Source organism: Condylura cristata, unplaced genomic scaffold, assembly GCF_000260355.1.
Source record: "Condylura cristata isolate star-nosed mole 26May11 unplaced genomic scaffold, ConCri1.0 scaffold00002, whole genome shotgun sequence".
Lineage (NCBI taxonomy): Eukaryota > Metazoa > Chordata > Mammalia > Eulipotyphla > Talpidae > Condylura > Condylura cristata.
In genome coordinates this window covers 33,175,128-33,194,922 of record NW_004567103.1, presented here as the reverse complement: position 1 = coordinate 33,194,922, position 19,795 = coordinate 33,175,128, and the positions used below count along the sequence as shown (strand labels likewise).

General features: G+C 35.1%; 2 protein-coding genes across 2 annotated transcripts in view; one reads left to right on the top strand and one right to left on the bottom strand.

The window, feature by feature from the left end:
- Window positions 1–7,338, top strand: part of ANKAR (ankyrin and armadillo repeat containing) — a 41,308-nt gene extending 33,970 nt beyond the window's left edge. Inside the window, exons 19-22 of the mRNA XM_004674445.1 lie at window positions 864–973; window positions 3,326–3,522; window positions 5,818–5,864; window positions 7,070–7,338. Of these exons, the coding sequence (XP_004674502.1) occupies window positions 864–973; window positions 3,326–3,522; window positions 5,818–5,864; window positions 7,070–7,320 (605 nt within the window). The 3' untranslated portion in view covers window positions 7,321–7,338. The remainder of the gene's footprint in view (window positions 1–863; window positions 974–3,325; window positions 3,523–5,817; window positions 5,865–7,069) is intronic.
- On the bottom strand, window positions 68–19,195 carry OSGEPL1 (O-sialoglycoprotein endopeptidase-like 1). The gene is made up of 9 exons (XM_004674443.2): window positions 19,162–19,195; window positions 17,825–18,065; window positions 14,220–14,607; window positions 13,287–13,491; window positions 13,061–13,209; window positions 12,118–12,248; window positions 11,912–11,983; window positions 10,150–10,245; window positions 68–141 (listed from the first exon to the last, which is right to left on the bottom strand). Exons 2-8 carry the CDS (start codon window positions 18,043–18,045, stop codon window positions 10,167–10,169), a joined length of 1,245 nt encoding a protein of 414 aa, XP_004674500.1. The 5' UTR covers window positions 18,046–18,065; window positions 19,162–19,195; the 3' UTR covers window positions 68–141; window positions 10,150–10,166.
- Window positions 19,196–19,795: the final 600 nt, after the last annotated feature.

Below are 19,795 nucleotides of genomic sequence, written 5' to 3'. Positions count from 1 at the left end.
GGGATGGCATTAAATCTGTATATTGCTTTTGGCAGGATGGCCATTTTGATGATGTTAATACTCCCGATCCATGAGCAGGGGATGTTGAAAGATATATTTAAACAATTTTTGCTCTAAGCCATACAGCCCAGCCTTTCTCACCTAGAGGCAATAAATACAAAACTCAGTTAGGCATCAAATGAGGGTCAGGAAAAAATAGGCGGGATAGAAAACATGGTTAATAATTTCAATAAAGTAACCATGTAGTATATTTATATCTTAAAATTTCTTTCATTGTTTTAGCCATAGGAATAATACTGTGAAAAAATATCTAAGTATGAGATATTCAAAGTATGGATTTGAAGGGGATAGTTTTAAGTTGTTGCTGCACATTTATTCATTACTGAATCACTTTCTTAAGCTCTTTTTATGGCAAGAAATTCAAAGATTTTAAATTTCAAAAGCAATATATTGATTTTAAAGTGCCAGTAAGCTCCTAACTCAAAGCTATTTGAATTACAAAAAGAATGTTATATTTTCTTACAGTAGTTCAATCATTATGTTCATAATTACTTAAAAAATCATCTCAAAATATATTTCTCAAAATATATTATGAAATCATCTGAAAAAAAATTGATTTTCAAGATACTCCTTTCTTGTATAAATCTATTTTATCTTGACTGTGACAGAAAATCAAACCATAATTTTGGGGAGGGTCTGTTCTATTACATTTAACATACTATACAAACTTTTCCTCAACACTTCTTCATTAGCAGAGATGTCTTACAACTCAAATCTTTTTTAATACCATATACAAATGAATAGGAACACTGTATCAGTTCATATCAATTAAATAATGTAAGCATTTTTTGTTTGATTTATAGGGAACTTAATAGCTACCCTTGCTCATTCTAGAGCTGGTATTCCAGAAGCATTTACCACATTAGGGACAGTTCAACGACTCTGCTATCATTTGTACTCAAGGAAAGAAGAGGTAAAAACAACTCATTGTAAAATTGCATTCAATTTCTAAAACTACACCTTGCTCTTTCTTACCTCTGTGTACTAACTTCTCCACAGGTCAATTCTTCTATAATATAGTTCATGTTACTAGCTCATATTAGATGATTTTCTAGTACTACTGGTTCCATCCACAATTCTGGTTCCCACAATGTATGCACATTTGTTTTTGTCTCAAAATTTAAAATTCTGATAATTAAATATAAAATATCTCATAAAAGTAGATGTTTGTAATCCATGAATGAAAGTACTGTCCACTGGGCAGTTTTCCTTCTCTGGCTTAGGTGTGAAAAGGCCAGCCTGACTGGTGATAGTAGTAGTTTGCATTTTTTAATGTCCCTCTATTCTACCCTCGCCACCAAGGTTTAGTTTGAGGCAGTGCTTCTCCAACTTTAGGATATATTGAAAATGCCTGGGCCTGTTAAACCATAAATTAATTTCTGGGTCCCATTCCCAGAGTGTTTGATCCAATACATCTAGAGTAGACCCTGGAATCTGATTTCTAATAAGTACCAGCAACTGAAGCTGCTAGTCCAGAGACTATACACTAAGGACCACTGTTGAAAGTGTGGAAGAAATATGGACAAGTCCAGCAAATGCCAATTTACACCCCTTGATTACCTTGCAAAGGGTCTGGTTTATATTCATTCTATGAGATGTCTTATGCTAAATGCCAACAAATTTTCCCCAAAACTGCTCAGTATATTTTAATTAATAAATCCTATGATCAAAAACTAATTACTTCATGGTCACAGGGGGCATTTTATTCACTGAAAGAATACTTATTTTTTTTTGCTTGAAACTTGTTTGTTTGTCTGTTTTTGCCAGTAGAAAATTGAGTTGTTCTCCTAAATGACTTGCTTTATTTATCTTATCGTATAGGTCAATCCAAACCTATATTACCTGGTTTCCTATTACAATCATCCTGGCAGTTTTGAAAGGTCATGACTATGATGTTGAGGTTATAATCTAAAAGAATTCAGTTGGAATTTCTCAATGTGGAACCCAGACATGAATAATTTTTAGTCATTTGGGTGATTCCAGTACACAGTCAAGACTGAGACTCACTGTTTTAGTTCAAAGTCAGTGGCTCTTACTCTGGTTCCTCAATAACATCACCTGGCTCTTTAAAAACACTACAAATGGCCCTCCCTGGTGGCACAGTGGCTTAAAGCACTGCAATGAGAAGCTAAAGCCACTTCTGAATGAGTTCGCCTCCCGTCTGCGACTCCCGCCTGCCCCGGAGGTGACCACATGGCGTGGCAGACCTCTCCTGACCCGCCCGCTGCTCCCCTCAGCAGAGTACTTATCGATCTGCCTGTTCTGCTCCCCACTCTGTCTCTGGTGAATCCTCTCACCCTCCACATCTCTGGCCTGTACCCCAGTTCTATATGAATAAATAAATAAATCTTTAAAAAAAAAAAAACACAAATGCCTGGATACTGTGTTCAAGAGTCTGACAGTGAGCTTTTCTTTTTTTAAAAAAAACTCTTAGTGATTCTGTAACAGGATGGACCCCAGGAAAAGGGAAGGTTTTAGGTTCCCTACCCCACCTAAAAGGAGGGTGGAACTGAGCAGGGCCAATCCCCTCCAGAAGAATCTGGAGAGGAGATTGAGGAGGAAGAAGGCAGGATGGAGAGTCAGGAGACCTGAGGGAGGCACATAGACAGGGAGACAGGTGAAGAAGCAGCTTGTTTCTTGGCTCCTGGAATGGTTGAAACAGATGTGGGCGAGAAACCCTTGTAGAGGTTCACTATGGCAGTGTTTATCTTGTTTTTGATTTTGTTCTTTTCCTCCCAGACTTATCTGGCCATTTCTGACCCTTTTCTCTGGGTCCCCACCAAAAGGTGTTTCAGACTTGTGACAGGCTTTCAGGCCTTGCTTTGAGCCAATCCCCTTTAGGTAGACTTTTACCCACGAGGGGATGGGTAACTTTAAGTGCTTGATTTAGAGACTATATACTTTATGTTTGCTATATTGTACAATGATTGTATTACAAAGTTCTTTTCTATTAAAGGTCTTACATGTTTTGTCTTGATGCGGTAGAACCTATTTAGAGAAGGCAGGTTTGAGGGTTCAGGGATGTCCCTCTCCCTGCCCTGGAACAATTCTACAATGCAGCTGGTACTAACAGTTACTGGAATCAAAGGCTTTGATAGCTCTTTCTAAAAATATGGCTGTTAATGCTTCCATCTATATAGGTTGCCACAGGTTGACATACATATTTGCTATACATACAGGCTTCCTATGAAATATCTAATGAGAGCACTGGGTTAGTTTTGGTGGTGGGTCAGTATTATGGAGTAATTGTTTCTTCTTCATTTAGGTTCGTACAGCTTGCTCCTGTGCGCTTGGCTACTTAACTTACAATGCAAATGCCTTCCGCATCCTCTTAAAGGAATGCAGGAATAAGCCTAATCAGTTCCTTCGTTTAACAAGTAGTATCAGCAGAGATGCAAATATTAACCCTGCATTTTTAAAGGAATTTCAAATGCAGCAAAGAGTGGGACTTCCTTCCTTAAGGTATTGTACCTAAATTTGAAGTTTCAATGGTAAAATTGATAGAGCTGCCTGTTTAGAAAGCTTAATGAGGATCACAAAGGGAAACTATCCTTGCTATAAATACATGCCTTGTATACGAAAGATAAACTTTATTTACAATGTCTGTTGCCAAAGCCTGTTTAAATTGCACTTTTCAACAGAAATGTGGTTGCAGACTTGAATATAACTGGATTTTGGGAGATCCCATCTGTGCAGGAATAGTCACATTTCAGAAGTTTTTAGGAGGCTTATTAGGCTCCAAGTATGATTTAGGATGCCATTTTTGGGTAGACGGGGCTACAGGAGAGTTCTAAGCCAATAGTAACACCATCATGAGCCTGGCATCAAAAGGGTATCTTGGACTTGATCCAAAGCTAGGCCTAACTTCCAGGATGCAAACAGCTAAATCAGACTCAATGAGTGATTAGTTATAACAAGTTTGTCAGGCATTTATTCAGAAGATTTTACCTCTCTATTGTAGTTTCATCTTGAACTTATCTGAATAAGGAGAGGAGAATCTCCTTACAGTGGACATAATATCCCTTCTGTGGTTACAGCTGAGTTACAAGTTGTCACTGCAAATAATGCTGTCTATATATAGGAAACAGAACTGTTCAAGATATATTACTAGCTCTATAATAACAGGATAGGATCCAATAGTGTATTATGACTATATATCAATTTTAAGTGTAAAGATGAGAACATCTATAGACACTTGGTTTTTTTGAAAAACTGAAAACCTAAAATTGATTACATTATTTTACAATACAAGCCAGGTAACTAAATTATAATTGCTATAGTTGAAAATGCTAAAAAATAGTCACTGGTTCAAAATTAATTTAGGATAAATAATGTAAGCATTACTTTGCAGTCACTCACAGCCCATATGGAAACTTTTTGGGAACTGGCTAACGATGACCCTTTTCCATCTGCTGGGATAATAGTTATAGTAACTATAAATCTACAGTGTGAGGTGAACAGCCCCCTTAGAGTTGTGAACACTCAACTTTCAGGATTACAAGTAGTGACCAGTAATCAGTAAGCTTATAAATTGTTACCAAGAGGTGGAACTAGTATGCAGATAACAATTAATTGTATAACAAATAGTGTTAAATACTATGAAGCATTTACATTGACTATTCCTTTTAATTTTCAAAAGAATCATGTGGACTTGGTTTAACTGAAACAATAGAAAATGCACAGAAAGATTAGTAAGGCATGTTTGGAACCTCTGGGATGGATATTTCTTTATGCCACTCCCGGAAACAGATTGTAGCTGAGATGACATTTTGGGGAATGCATATACAACAACTTCTCTATTTTCATGCCCCAACCAACCCCAAGAATGGCAGATTAGAAGAGTCCTTCAATGTGTAGATCTTGATACAAGGAGAGACAGATTTACTAATACTGGTAAATCTGTGAATTTGTAAAAGAGATTTCATGAAAGAAACCTAGCCTAATACTATGTAGTTTTACATTACCCTATGGCCATGAAGCTGGCAAATGAACAGATAAAGGCCTGGTGAATAAAAATGAGTTTTGTGCTTCAATAAAGTCGCTAACGGCAGATGTTTCTATCAAATTAGCCAGGAATAGACTGGTAACAGCTCTTTTTAATATATCAACTTTAATCAAGACTTATATTTTATTACCAAGGAAATGTTGTAATACCACATTCATATATTACATGTACAGGATGATTAAAATATGTATTTTAAAGTCACCTCTCACCCGCCCAACCCCAACACACAAACACACCATATTAACTGGTCTAAACTTAGTTACTTTTGGCTCAAAACACTTTATAAGTATCCCATTGCTTTGAAAATGAAGTTTATATTTTCTCAAATTACCACATAAAATGACCTGATGTTTATTGTCCAAACTTTTATCCCATCATGTTTCCAGATACCTTTAATCCCAACTGTACTGGACTACTTAGTGCCTTCTGAACATGCACGCTGCTTTATAGGACTCTAATTTTTCATTATCTTATTCCCTCTGTCTTTAATATCCTCTCTCTTCACCTCGTTCATTTGAATCTCTATTTTCTTCAAAAAATAGCTTAAATGTCATTTCTTTCAAGCTGCTTTCCTGAAACTCTTCAGGCAGATTTAACATCCTAACTGATTTAGTGATAAGTGAGTATAAGTGGCTGAACATAAGAAACCTACAGGTAGTATGCATAAGTCAAACCACTAAACAACACTGAATAGGTTATGTGGCTATTGTCTTATAGCTCTAGCTTTTGTAATAAAAATGTTTTCCTTTTAGTCTGGAGCAAAATGGAGGGCCATCCATAATTCCTGTCTTTAAAAAAGGTAATTGATTTTTCTTTTATTCCTGAGATACTTTATAGCTCTAATGCTTTAAATTTTTGTTCCATTTCTAAAAATCAAAATCTAGAGTCTATCAAAACCAATTTTATAACTTTGGCTTTTGTAATTCTGTAAGACATCTTCCCATTTCCAAGCCCATGTTATTCACTTCTTTTAAGTCCTTCCCTGCAAATTAGCATTTGATAGAAAAAAAAAATCCTTCGTTTTGCCTTTTCTCACAATCCAGCCAAAAGATGTCATTATTTAAACGTGTAAGTATGACTTAAATTATGATCTTGCTCTTTACTGTTCAATTTTATGTATATATTATGTTGTCTATATTATATATTCTTAGAGCAAGAACCACATTTTTTTCTGTTGATACTCTGGTATATGATGATGAGTGGCTTAGGCCTACAAGATCAGAGTCCAGATCATATAATTTTATATAACTCTTGCTAGATATGAAATAGGGCAAATACTTAACAGATTTCATATGTATGATTATTACATGTTCATATATACTTAACAAAATGAGCCTTACTTGATAAGTCCTACATAGTCAAAAACAAGAAAAGAACCATTCACAGTAAAGATCAGTTTGCCAAAGTCACAAATAGAAAGAGGAGAAAAAGGAGATAGAGCTTCACTTATGTAGAGAACATGTGGGAGGCTATATTTCTGAATATCAGAGGTAGAAGACTTTGTAGAGTTTAATGTCAGTAACTTATTCAAAGATAAAGTCAGCCCCATTCTTCATTTTAATGTTAGTTTCTATACACTATCTGTCTATCTACAATGGTCTGATGAGTTTTCACAGATTTCTGATAACTCAAGAAAATAGCAACAACAATGCAGCAAGACTTTAGTAAAGTTAATTTCTTCAATATGAGTTTGCCATTTAAGATAATGCCTTTTACATTCTCTTCGGTGTTAAAATACCCCTTCTTTTACAAAATAATGTTTGAAGTAGTTGGCATTTGTCCTTTCATTAATGCCAACTTGGCAAAATGAATGATGTTGGCAACCATATTTTGGCCTACACAAATGTTTGATCTTTTATATCCAAAAGTCTGGAAGCTACTGATCTGTTTTCCTAGTTTGCTATAATGATGTGAAGAAAGCAGAAATATATAGAACTAGTAGGTTGTACCTAGGACTGTTGGACTTAAGGAAGAGCGATTTAATTGTGGCTCTATAATTTTTAGGGAAAGAGCATCGAAGAAAATTAAAGCCTAAAATTCAACCAAGAGATTCTTTGACTTTACTGCCTCCTGTAACTAACTTCATGGGACTCTTCAATACAACAAGTAAAACCAATGTTTCTCAAAATGTTTTTTCCTTTTCATCTGCAATTTCATCAGATATCATAAATGTATCAAGACCAAGAATAGTGTTTTTGAGTCAACTTGGAAAAAACATACAGAAAGCTAACTTGGAGCCAGGAGAGGGCCAATAAAAGCATTTTAAGAGGAAATGATTCCTGATGAATTTTTTTTTATTATTTTTAATTGTGGTAAAATACCCATAACATAGCTGAGTAATATTTCCACATGAAAATTCTTGATATTGATACTTAACATGCCCCTGCCTTTAAGCCTTTTGCTTCCACGCTGCGAAATGTGTTACCAAAGTCAACAATGACGCCCATAGCTAAAGACTGAGGCTTTCTCCTGTTTAGACTCTGTCCTCTACCTATCTCCAGATTTTATCTGTAGTTTTTCCTTAGTATGTCTACTAGGAACTGGGTTATGATTTCAAAATATATGTAGAATTTCTTATAATAGAATGTCTGCATCTAACCTTATTAAAATATACCAACTGGGGCCTCCCTGGTAGCATAGGGGTTAAGTCTCAGCCACCACAGTAGCCTGTGTTTGATTCAGGCCAAGAAGCAAATCCACATGGCACAGTAGACCTCTCTCGTCTTGCTTGTTGCTCCCTCCGAGTGTATTTTAGGAAATCTGTCTGCTCTGCTCCCCATTATGTCTCTGGTGAATCCTTTCACTTCCCCTGATCTCTGACCTATTCTTCAGTTCTTCTACACAAAAGGAAAAAAATAATAGGCAATCTAGATTAAAAAGGCCTGACTCAGAGGAGCCAACATGGCCTACATTTTAAAACTCTTTTCATACCTTGAATTAGTTAATGATAAATAATACAAATGTATGAGGTTTCTAAAATGTGAAGTGTATACTTTTAAATTCTCTATAGAATATACTTGGTTTGAAACTTGTGTGATACTCTTCTCTGTAGCTTAGAAATATATTGAGTCCAAAGTCTGTGCTCTTAGCCTCTGTGCAATAAGAGACTTATTAAATCTTCAGATTAAATTCTAAATTATCTTAATTGTTCTGCGTTACAACTTTCTGTGAGATGAACTAAAATACAGGATTTGAGGTGGGGACATGGCATATTTTAACTAGGAAGGAATGGCAATTTAAATAAGAAACTGTGTCATTTAGCCACCATTAAGGATAAATAAATCAATGGAAATATTAAGCCTTTGTAAATGTTAAAATAAAAGAAGGCTTCAGACAGAAAACTTTGAGCCCTGAAACTGGCATTAGATATTTAAAGAGTATTACCAAGGTTTCTTTGCATTCAATAAAAGACATTTCCTGAGTATCTTGGCCTAGCCAGACCATCTTACCACTCCTAAAACAGAATTACATGGAAATATAATAACCCCAATGAAAGATATTTTCATTAACCTTCATTGCTTTTTTATTTTAGAAAGCTATATGTAAGATGAAAAATGGCCAAGACATAGAGGGTTTCAGTAATTTGCCTACTCTTACATGACTTGTAAGCTAAGTTAGGCCCACATACTGGCCTTCCTTCTTTTTCCTCCTTTCTTCCTTCCTATCCTATTCTTATAGCAAAGTATATGGAATGCTTGCCGAATTTGCTCATGTTCTTTATCTGTAGTTTTCTTTATTTATATCATAAATTCAGTGCTGACATGCGTGCTTGTAATATCTGAAGCAGTTCTGATATTTGAAATTTAAAAACTTAGAGTATAAATATCCCTACTTTATAATGATTATGATAGTGTGACTAAATATTGGTCAGTTTTCTAACATAGCTTATATGCACTCTGGTTATCACAGTCACAGAAAATAATTAGACTTCTCTGTGAATTCAGATTCACAAGATAGAGACTGCAAATACAAATCTAAAATGTCAGCTTACAAACTGTTTCTTTTAATGATATTTACAAGCAAATAATATAAATATTTATAGTAAAAATAAAAAAATTAAAGCAAAAACAAATAATATGTATAAACAATTCTATCATACCTATGCCTCAAATTATAAAAAAATGCAAAGTTCTATAAACACTGGCTATTTGTTCCCTCATATATGTTTTCTATTTCTAAAGTGAGTGCTCTTAAAGCAATACTTTATGATCACAATTCTAAAAAATAAATTTTTCCATAGGGTGTAGGTAACCTACGGCAGAATTAAAATAAGAAATCTCTTTATTCTAGAATTTTACCCTTCCTAGTTTCACAATAAAGTAAGTCACTGAATAAACCAGTAATAATTTGGTGTAATATCTCTACTGGTAAAAATCTCTCACAGGACATTAAGCAATTGTATTATCTTGTGACCAAAAGACAGTAAATTTACTTTAGGCAGGAGAAAAAGTGGTAAACTGTTACTATACAAAGACTTAGATTCAAAGGAAACCCTCAAAAAAAAAAAAAAACATTAAACTTATTTTCATCAACTAAATACAAGTTCTAGATTAAAGGATATGACCTGTATGTGGTCAGTTAAAAGTATAATACACATTTGAGGTATTACTTGTATGTCATGCTTCTTAAACTCTCAAATGGATAACATACATACTGTTAGAGAAAGTCAGCTTTTGTCTTGACCTATAATTCTGATTTGACATGACTTCATTTGCTACATTTCTAAAATCATTCTTATCAGAAAAGATAAGCTAATGTGTCACAAGGAACCAAAAAATAGCTTCTCTATCCTGATCCTGATATAAGACAGGGAAGAGGATCTAGGCCTGTATAATATGAAGCAAAAATCTTAGCAGAATCTTTCAAGATTTTCCTTTCCACCAACCAATAACATTACATTCTTTCTCTACAAAGTATTTTAGTTTGATTTTTGATAATGAAAAACCAATACTGTCTTATAAGACTATCCTAGTTTTTTAATCTCTCAGAGGAGCAGACACAAGAAAATTTTCATGAATAATAAAATAATCCTCCTACAATATGATATACAGAAAATTTAAAAAAAATCAATGTTGAAATACTACCTTTAAAAAAACAAAAATCAAATCTTCATTTTTAACTGTGGGACTTTGATTGCAGCTTCTCCAACTTCTTTTGATATATCCACTCCAAGAGGACATCTGCAACAAAGTCAGAGGAATCACATTATTCAAATGATTCATCACTAATTTTTCAGATAATCTGCTAAAAATTCTGACAAATTATACACACATACACATAAATACATAATGCTTAATTTACCATATGTGGTTATGATATTTTAATACATACACACTGGGACCTCAAACCAGAATATTGGGTAAAAGATGGCCAGTTTTATAAAAAGAGACTTAAACTTAGGTTTTAAAACCATTTTTAGGTTTAACTGACTCAAAAGGCTATCCATAGTTAGTATATACAATTCCCTGAGTTGGAGACTGAGATGACTTTTTTTTTAAAAAAGATTTATTTATTTATGCTTACAGAACTGGGCTATAGGCCAGAGGTGTGGTGGGTAAGAGGATTCACCAGAGACAGAGTAGAGAATAGAACAGGGAGATCTACTGAAATACACTGCTGAGGGGAGCAGTTGAGAGGTCAGGAGAGGTCTGCTGTGCCATGTGGGTCAACTCCCTGACTGGGAATCAAACTCTTGCTGCAGTGGCATCTAAGAGCTTCTTCAGAGTGTGGTGACTTAACCTGTTGCACTACCAAGGAGAGCCCTGAGATGACTTTTAAAGAACTAGTTCTATTCCTCTCAAATACTGTATATTTAAAATTAAAATTTTGTATGTAATAGAAAAATAACAAAAGATTCCTTATAATTCTTTACAAAGGTAAAGACATTTTTCCACTAAATCAGTCAAACCTGTATCCATGTTCTGTCAGTTATTCTGAGATTTCAAAAGTCAGCTTTCTTGTTTTTTACTACTGCTCACAGGAGAAATCTTAAATTCTACCTTTTTTCCTCTTCTTTTTCACCAAATAATTTCAGGATAGGATTTCTGCCTTTTTTTTTTTTAAACACTATTGCCCAAGACAAGGCTTCAACCTAAAAAGAAAGGACCATAACCTAAAAGAAAAAACAACTATTCTCTAGCCTCAACACTGCCAGAAGGAAGCACCACTGGAATTAGAATATTATACCCAAGACTAGGCATCCACATAGGGATTCCTTCTGCCACTACTTACTGAACTCAGTTAATTTAGGATTAGTCTTAATAGACTGCAGCTCATGGACTGAAGAGTTACGGATTATAAAGCTTAGAAATTTTTAAAATATCAGATGTAATGATATACAAAATAGAATTGCTAGATTATAAAACATAAAAGTCCTGTACTACTACTGCTCCTGCAGAATTAATTTAGACCAAAACTTGATGCTAAGCTGAAAAACTGCTAGACCTGAGAATACAGTTTGAGAGAAGAAATAAGGCTTGAAACAAAAAAGAGCTATCTTAGGAGAAGTACTGAGAAAATCTCATACCAGAATGCTTTTTGCATAGATGATGTGGACATTGCAAAGGTCCAGGTCATAGACTTGGATCATTTTGGTTCCAAAAGAGGGAACTTCTCATGCTTACCCAGTGTCTGTTTCTAATCTAAGATTTGACAAAGTTTATAATTTGACACTGCAGGAAAAATATTTCTTATATGGTACCTACCTTTTAAATTCAGGAATGGAATTAATGTTAACTTTTTACAAGTATCACCAGAAAGTGAATGAAAACCTCATATACAAAAGCAAGCTCCACGTCTGAATTTTATAATGCATTCTGCATGAAGATCATAAACAGTACCACGTACTTTGGTTCATAGCGAATGCCCTCTGTGTCATGTAAAATGCCCAGGCCAGCACGCAATCTTTCAACACCATTCCTTAAAAAAAAAAATCATTAAAATAAACTAAATAGCTGACCTTAAAGAAAGATTTAATATGAAATGGCAATTAATATTTACTTAGGTAAATATTAATTAAATATTAAGTAAAGCACATAGAATCCACAGCTTACCATGCAATCATAATACCATTGTCTGTGCACAGTCTGGGAGGAGGACATAACAAAGTGCACTGTGTTGCATTTGTTACAATTTCCAGAACTTTTCGAATATATAAGTTACTTGCAACACCTCCTGATACAACCTGAAAACATTGGGAAGACCAAAATCATTATTATATATGGATCTGAGCCAAGCTGTTAACTAATCCCAGGTGAAATATCAGCATTTTACAATAATAAAGTATTATATTTTGATAGATGGGTAACGGAAAGGAATATATATATGGATAGATAGAGAGTAAAAGAGGGAGAGAGAGAGAGAATGAACGAGCGTGCAAGCTCATAACAATTTGAAGAAAAAAATGAACAATTCCAAACTGTTAACATACAGTCACTAGATTTTTATACATCATCATCTAACCTTTTTCTAATTATAACATTTCAGACCCTGAAGTTTTAAATTACAATTTTTCATTGTACTAAATAATTCTTAAAAACCATGACCTTTAATATTCATGTAACATTCCACCTTGTGGCCTCCCATGGTTTAATTATTTTCTTATTTTATACTTTTGAAAAGAATGAAGTTTAAGGTACTGTACTGATAAACAGGAACATTTTCAAGGAAGCATATTTTAAAAGGATTTCATCTAAGGAAGGAAATCAGCCTATTATCTAAAAAATGTTGGAAGTAAATATATTTCATTTCTTATTGTAAGCCTGCTTTAAAATTCAGTGAGAAGATGCAGCGTTAGGTCTTTGTTGCTGCATAGGCTGCTGTACTGATGTCCCATAAAGTTGCCATACCTGTACAAGAAATAGCTGTTAGTTTTCATTCTGCATAATTTCATACTGTCAGGGCTAGCATACAGCATCAAAATATTTTCATCCTATACTCAATCAATTCCGCTCTAACATAAAGTGTTAGCCACTACTCTGGGATGACAAAACTTACCACTACTGCATTACTCTGAGATAACAAGCCTCTCTGCTTGCAAAACAGAATAGCACGATGTGTTCTTTTGGCAATGTGACATGCTGTTGTGTGCTGGACTGCAGCAGCAATGTCTGCAGCTGAAGACAGGACATCTCCTTTCTCAATACCTGTAGAAGCGACCAGGTAGTATTAGGCAAAAATCCAAATTTACTTACTTATCCAACTGTACTAATTAGAAATATACCTTCCTCTTTTTCCTTTTGTGTTATTATCTTATCAATAACATGTTGAAGTCCAGTAAAAGAAAAATCACAGTTTTTAGCACGTTGCATAGGAGGTTTGAGATCAAAGTGCAATTTATTTCCTTGTTTAGCCAAATGTTCTATGGCCTTCCCACCACTCATGGCGGAGCACTCTGGATGTTTTATTAAAGAAAGTCTTCTTGCTACCTATTAAAAACAAAATTTTTTTTAATGAATCATAAAATTGCAGTTTGAAACCTAGATGTAAAAATAATTTACTAAAATAATAAAAGGTTAAAAAAATCCTGAATGACTAAAACATGTTATACTTTTTACAAAAGTGGACTATACCTGGTAGTCATTAAATATAGACATCTTATTCTGACAACCTGGTCAATAGTGCCTAATTACTGCCTTCCTATCTACTTCTAATCTTCTACTGGGGGTGGAAAATAGGTTTGCAGTTAATAATGACTACTGAATCATGAACTTGGACAAGAATCATTCCAATCACTTCAGATGTCGACAGCAATGTTTATACATGGCAGTAAGAGCTGCAGGATTCTAAAACAGAAAACAATCCCCTTTCAATGCAGTTAGCAATTGTGAGGTTTAATCATAGTATTTTGTGACTTTTATGTCCTTATGTTAATCTTTATAACTCTATTTCACATTTTACAGTTCTTTACACTTTACAAAGCACATTTACATCCATTAATTTGACTAAACATATAACTGCATCTACAATTATTTGAGCTTTTATATACTAATGAAAACCTCTTCCTGTTTTATTTGGAATGACTAAAATGGAATCTTTTTTACTTAGTGAACATAAATGAACATAAATTCTTTAAATGAAAGGTAGTTGTGTATCTATTACTACTTCATGAAGCATACCTTAATTAGAATGTAGAGACTAATTCTTGAATAATTACCTTGTCAAGCATGTCACCTGGTGCTATGTCCAAAGACTTTCCAAGAAGCAGAAAATCTGAAACTCCTTTAACTAACGCCAATAGACAATGACCTCCAGAAATCAAAAGAACTAAAAAGGGAAATTCTACTTTATTGGTCAACCTAATAGTAAGGGCATGAGCTTCCATGTGATGGATGGGAATAAAGGGCTTTTTCAACTGGTCTACCAACTGTAAGCTAAATGATAAGCCCACTCCCAAGCTTAAAGCAAGTCCTGGTTTTATGGTAGTTGCAATTGCTGAGAGTTCACTTGGACAGATTTTACTGGCAGAGAGAGCTTCTTGCACTATTCGCTGAATATTTTCTCTGTGAAGCTGTTGAGCCACTGGAGGAACAATTCCACCTGTTCTGAAAGAAAGAAAGCTTTTTATGAGTTAAGATTGTAAAAACTGTGGGAAAAAACTCATATCTGTGACTTAAAGACACACTTTCAAATTAATCATATCTGTGACTTAAAGACACACTTTCAAATTAATCACTATGTAGCTAAAAATGTTAGTGAGCAATTATTTTCAAATACGTATACCTTATAACATAACACATTAAAAGAACAGAATGCAGTGATTAAGGGTGTAGTGTCTGAGATTTCAAAATTGTGCTCAACAAAATCCAATGGATTTGTTGTAGATGAATAAAATCACCAAAATAATCTTGAGATGAATTCTAAGGAAGCAATTTTAAACAAAAGAGAGGATAAAATTGGATTTCAGGATAATTAATTTCTCTGTTGATAGGAAATTTTGATAAAGAGATTACTGTATAAGTATTTGTGCAATGGGACTACACTATAAACTGTGTTTGATCATGGGAACAGAGAAAAAGGGATAGTCTTGAGAGCTCCTGTAGTTACTAATTGGACATAAAGGGAAGGGAGACCAGGTTATCAAAGATGATTCAGATACTTATTTAGAATGACTAGGGGAAAAGAAATACTAACAGAAACATGAAACAGTTTTGTAGAAGATGAGTTTATTTTTAAACACACTGCACTTGAGGTCGTGGCAGGACAGTGAACAGCTTACAACCCTGAAGTAAAGGTTGAGAATATAGTACTCAGAGTTGGTAATTTTGATTTTTGTTCTACAAAGGACAAGCAGTGGATGATCATTCCAAATGCCAAGAGTAAAAATTAGCAAATTTGTCAGAATATGATTGATATGCTATAGAAGCAGAACAATAGGGTCTGAAAAATTCACTTCTATTCCCTCTTCCCCAGCAAAATCTTTAAACATCTGATATTGCTAGATCAGTTTTATATATAGGAAATGAAAATTTTTAGAAGGTGAAGTCAATGAATATCTATTTCATAGTTAAATGCCATACAGGCAATGAGGGAGATATGAAAAAACTCATTCCAACACATCCATATTATAATACCATTATACTTAATCTTCTATGCTACCTATTCTCATATTTCTCATCTCTGTTAATAGTGCCAATAACTCTTAAACACTTGGGGCTTTCAGATTTATCATTGTCACCTTTATCTCCTTTTCAGAATTAAGCTTATCATTTATCCTACTGCCACCACCAAATTCAAAAGCCCTCAATATCTCAGTCTAGTCAAGGGCTACTAGCTGCACCTCCCTAGATAGTCTCTGATCTGCTCAACTGACCTATGCTTATTAGCTAATCTAAATTTTGTCTAGTACTTTTTCCTCTTTTCTCTTTGCTCATGACAGCTCAATCAGGAGACAATATTCTTTCCATCTCCATTCTTTGAGGGCTTAACCATCTCTCAAGTTTGCAGTGTAACTGCAACATATTATATTAGATGCTGTGCTGGGTTCAAAAATTAATAGCAACATAGCCACTATCACCATAGATCTTAGAATCTATTGGAGGAAAGGTTATACATAAACGTGTAAGTTATGAAAAGGCTTATAAGGAAAATATACCAGATGTGGTATAGAAAAAAATAGTATTTCTATGAAAATATTTAGATGAAAATGGTTAGGGTAGGCCTTTAATATCTACATGTTCAAATGTCAGTGCACGCAAGCAAACAGAAAGGACTGCAGAACATAGACATGGTAGTAGTTATTGGTTGTACTACTTGTTTGATAACACATTTTGTGCTGCCTTGCACTGCAAACTTTCCTTGTAGGTCTCTAAATCATGTTTCAGTGATTAGGTCAAGTTTCTTAAAGACAAGAACATATATTTGAGTACTTTACCATGCCTTATTAACACTTACCATAGTCCCTTTCACGTAGTATGTTACATTAGAGGGGTATTTGGTTTCTTGTCTTATTTTATTTCTAATAGTCCCCATCACTCTATAAGGCATGGTATCCTTTCCATTTTACCAACATGAAACTGGATCAGAGAAGATAAGAAACTTGTCTAAAGTCAGAGCTGGTGCTAACTGCCTAATTTGTGATTCAAATAGTTTTTGATTCCAAAAATACCAGGCTTTTTCACTATTCAGATGTAAATTTATGGCTGGAAGGAATCTTTAATCTGTAGAATATTTAAATATATTTTGAGTTAGCTGCCAACTTAAAAAGTCTGGAGGTATTACAATAAAATTTTGTATTTCCATTTTCTTTTGAAAATTCTGATACCTAATAACATATGGCTTAATTATCTGCAGCTATCTCAATTAGTTTGGAGCTCAGTAGTGACCTCATCCAGATATTTTCCACTTTAAATACAGCCAACTCATTTATGTAACCTGCCTGGTGATCCTCTACAAACATCTGATTTAATAAATGGTACAGGGCCTTCCCTGGTGGCACAAGGGGTTGAAATACAGCACTGTGAAGCTATCAGTGGCCACTGCAGCCTGAGTTAGATCCCTGGCCAGGGAGGTGACCTACATGGCCCAGCAGACCTCTTTGGTCTCTCCTGCTGCTCCCCTCAGCAGTGTACTTCAGTCAACTTGCCTGTTCTGTTCCCCACTGTCTCTGGTGAATCCTCTCATCACCCCCTACACCTCTGGCCCTTCACTGTGAGTTCAATCCCAGGCCACGGAGATGACCAGCATGGTGTGGCAGACCTTTCCTGTCTCACCTGCTGCTCCATTCAGAAGTGTATTTCAGTACACCTGCCTGTTTTCCCCACTCTGTCTCTGGTGAAGCCTCTCACCGCCCCTGCACTTCTGGCCTGTTCCCCAGTTCTGTATGCATAAATAAATCTTTTTAAAAAAATAAATGGTACATACACCATTTTATGCTTTAATAGGACAGTGTATCGCTTGTCTAGGTACCAACACAAGTTATGTATATGAACATAAATATAACTTTAGGCTAGAGAGAGGGCTTCACACTCCTAGAGCTTCAGTTAAAACCACAAAATGCACATTATTTGAAGTAAAAATCACAGAAAAATATGAATTTGGTTTCTTTTGGCAACAGGATTGGCTAAAGCTGGGACCTTACTATGGAGTGCCTTAAAAGTCAGGGTGAGGGGTTTAATGTTTTCTGTAGTAGTTTGTAGAAGCTTTGGCATAAAGTAAATTAGTCCCTAAAATTTAATTTTTACATGACAAATACAAATGAATTCTATCACTTTGATTTTTAAAAAGAAGTGTAAACTTCTAAGACAATGTCTGTTTACTTACTTTAAGTGAACTTCTGTTTGGGAATGTATTGCTTCTCCCAATACATTTCCAGTTTCATCCACAACAGCAGCTGCTGTATCATCACAACTGGTTTCAATTCCCAATACTAGTTTATGAAGAAATTGTTTTCCAGGATGAAAATGAAAACTTCTTAAAAATTCATAAATGTTTCTTTTTGAGGTTTTAGGAAAAAGTCCTACTGTCTTATTCAATATTAGCATATTGATTCAATAGGTAATTCCTAAAAATGAATAATAGAAACAAATGCATTACTTAAAACAGATATTAACCACTCATGCATTCAGTTAAGCAAAGTTCGGAAAGCTTGGTTTATTTTTTCAATAGTTTCATAAGATTATAGTAAAGTCTGTAAAAATTAGCAACCTGGTAATAGAAATAACAGTATGAATTTTAAAAAATAATACTCTGAAAGAGAGGGTAAAAGGGAGTTATATATACAATATTATACTATTTATTTTCACTTTGTCCTTACACATTCATTCTTCTTTACAAACATCTACAGTTTTTGCAGTTGTATGGATACTGTCTGTAGTTTATCAGACATTAAATAAATATTAGACAAAATGTACCTTTAAAAAGTGGTTTTAAAAACTTGGTAAAAATAAAATGGAATAGATTAGTTACTGGGAACATCTTTCAAAATAAAATTTAATCTTGTGTCCAAAACAAGCGTACATATGAAACACAAGATTTAGTCCTCTAGTTCAGTTGTGATGAAGCTCATCTGACCACGCCACGCCTAAATAGACTGCAACCGAGTATGTATTTTATCCATTAATTAGAATCTGCTGAATGAAGTCTGTCCATTTTGGTCACAGGTTGATCATAACAAAGATCTTCCCAAACATTTTGCCCCCCCAAAACAATAGTAGTCCATCACAAAACATCGTAGCATTTTCACATTGCCAAGTCTTTCATACCTCCTGTTCCCTGGAACGATCTAAAGGTTTAGGTCCTTTTCCCGTACCACACTAACAGTCTAAACGTGGAAAGAAGGCAATACATATAGGACGTTTTATTATCCACCTGAGTTACGGGTACCCAGAAATTAAAGATAAGGGATCTGTTAGCAATAGCAACCCTGGAAGACACACCCCGGTTTAGTGAAACTACACTTGGAGCCACAAAAACCAGGGTAAGTCACCTTGTGCGAAGCAGTTTTCATTCTTAAGTGAACCCAGCGTGAGCACTGGTCTGTCCTAGGCGCAGGGAGTGAATTGCAACAGCTTCTCCACACGTGCAAAAGCTGCAATGGGAGCAGGGGTGAGCAATTTCACCCACCTTCCTAGTGAACAAAATTTGCTAACATGCCTCACCTTTCCCTTGCAAAGACAGTCGACTGCCCTTTCTTGGGTACAAGAAAATGTGAAACTGGAGTTCGGAAGTGATGTCATCAGTACGGTATTGCCCTCTCTCCCCCCCACCCCCTTCCCCTAGCCCACGCCTGCTGTTACTGCCCTATCAGGATTACTCCTGGAGCAGAAAAAAATACAATAAACAAAGACTACCAAGTACGAAATTGGCGCTCAGAAATGATGTCATCAGCGCGGCGCCAGCGTCCAGTTGCCTGCGACCATTGTTACTGCCCTAGGGGGTGAATCGCACAGTAACTACAAAAGCCCAAGACGCTCTACATGGCACTGCTAGTGACTGAACACGTCTTATTACACAGCATTCTAAACAGCACGCTACAGAAAAGGATTTTTTCTGCCTTTGGCTGGTCTTTGGACAATACTAAGAAAAGGAAGGGATAGATTATTTGTCATTCCATTTCCGAAGAACTATCTGCAAATCAAAAGGTTAGGGTCAGAGAGATCTAATATTTTCACAAGAGTAGAAACTAAAGACCTCCCCATGATCTTGAAGTGTTTCGCGAGATAACTGAACCACTTAAGGTCAATCTAAAATTTTACTCACACTTCTTCACATGGAATGAAAGGGGTGGTGCTG

Bases quoted from the DNA above. Each gene is read 5' to 3' on its own strand.
- OSGEPL1 (XM_004674443.2), bottom strand. From the start codon at position 18,045: ATGCTAATATTGAATAAGACAGTAGGACTTTTTCCTAAAACCTCAAAA. The intron at 13,492-14,219 runs GTAATTATTCAA...TGTTTTTAATAG, and splicing joins CAGGTGACATGCTTGACAAG to GTAGCAAGAAGACTTTCTTT. The intron at 13,210-13,286 runs GTATATTTCTAA...TCGCTTCTACAG, and splicing joins ACAAAAGGAAAAAGAGGAAG to GTATTGAGAAAGGAGATGTC.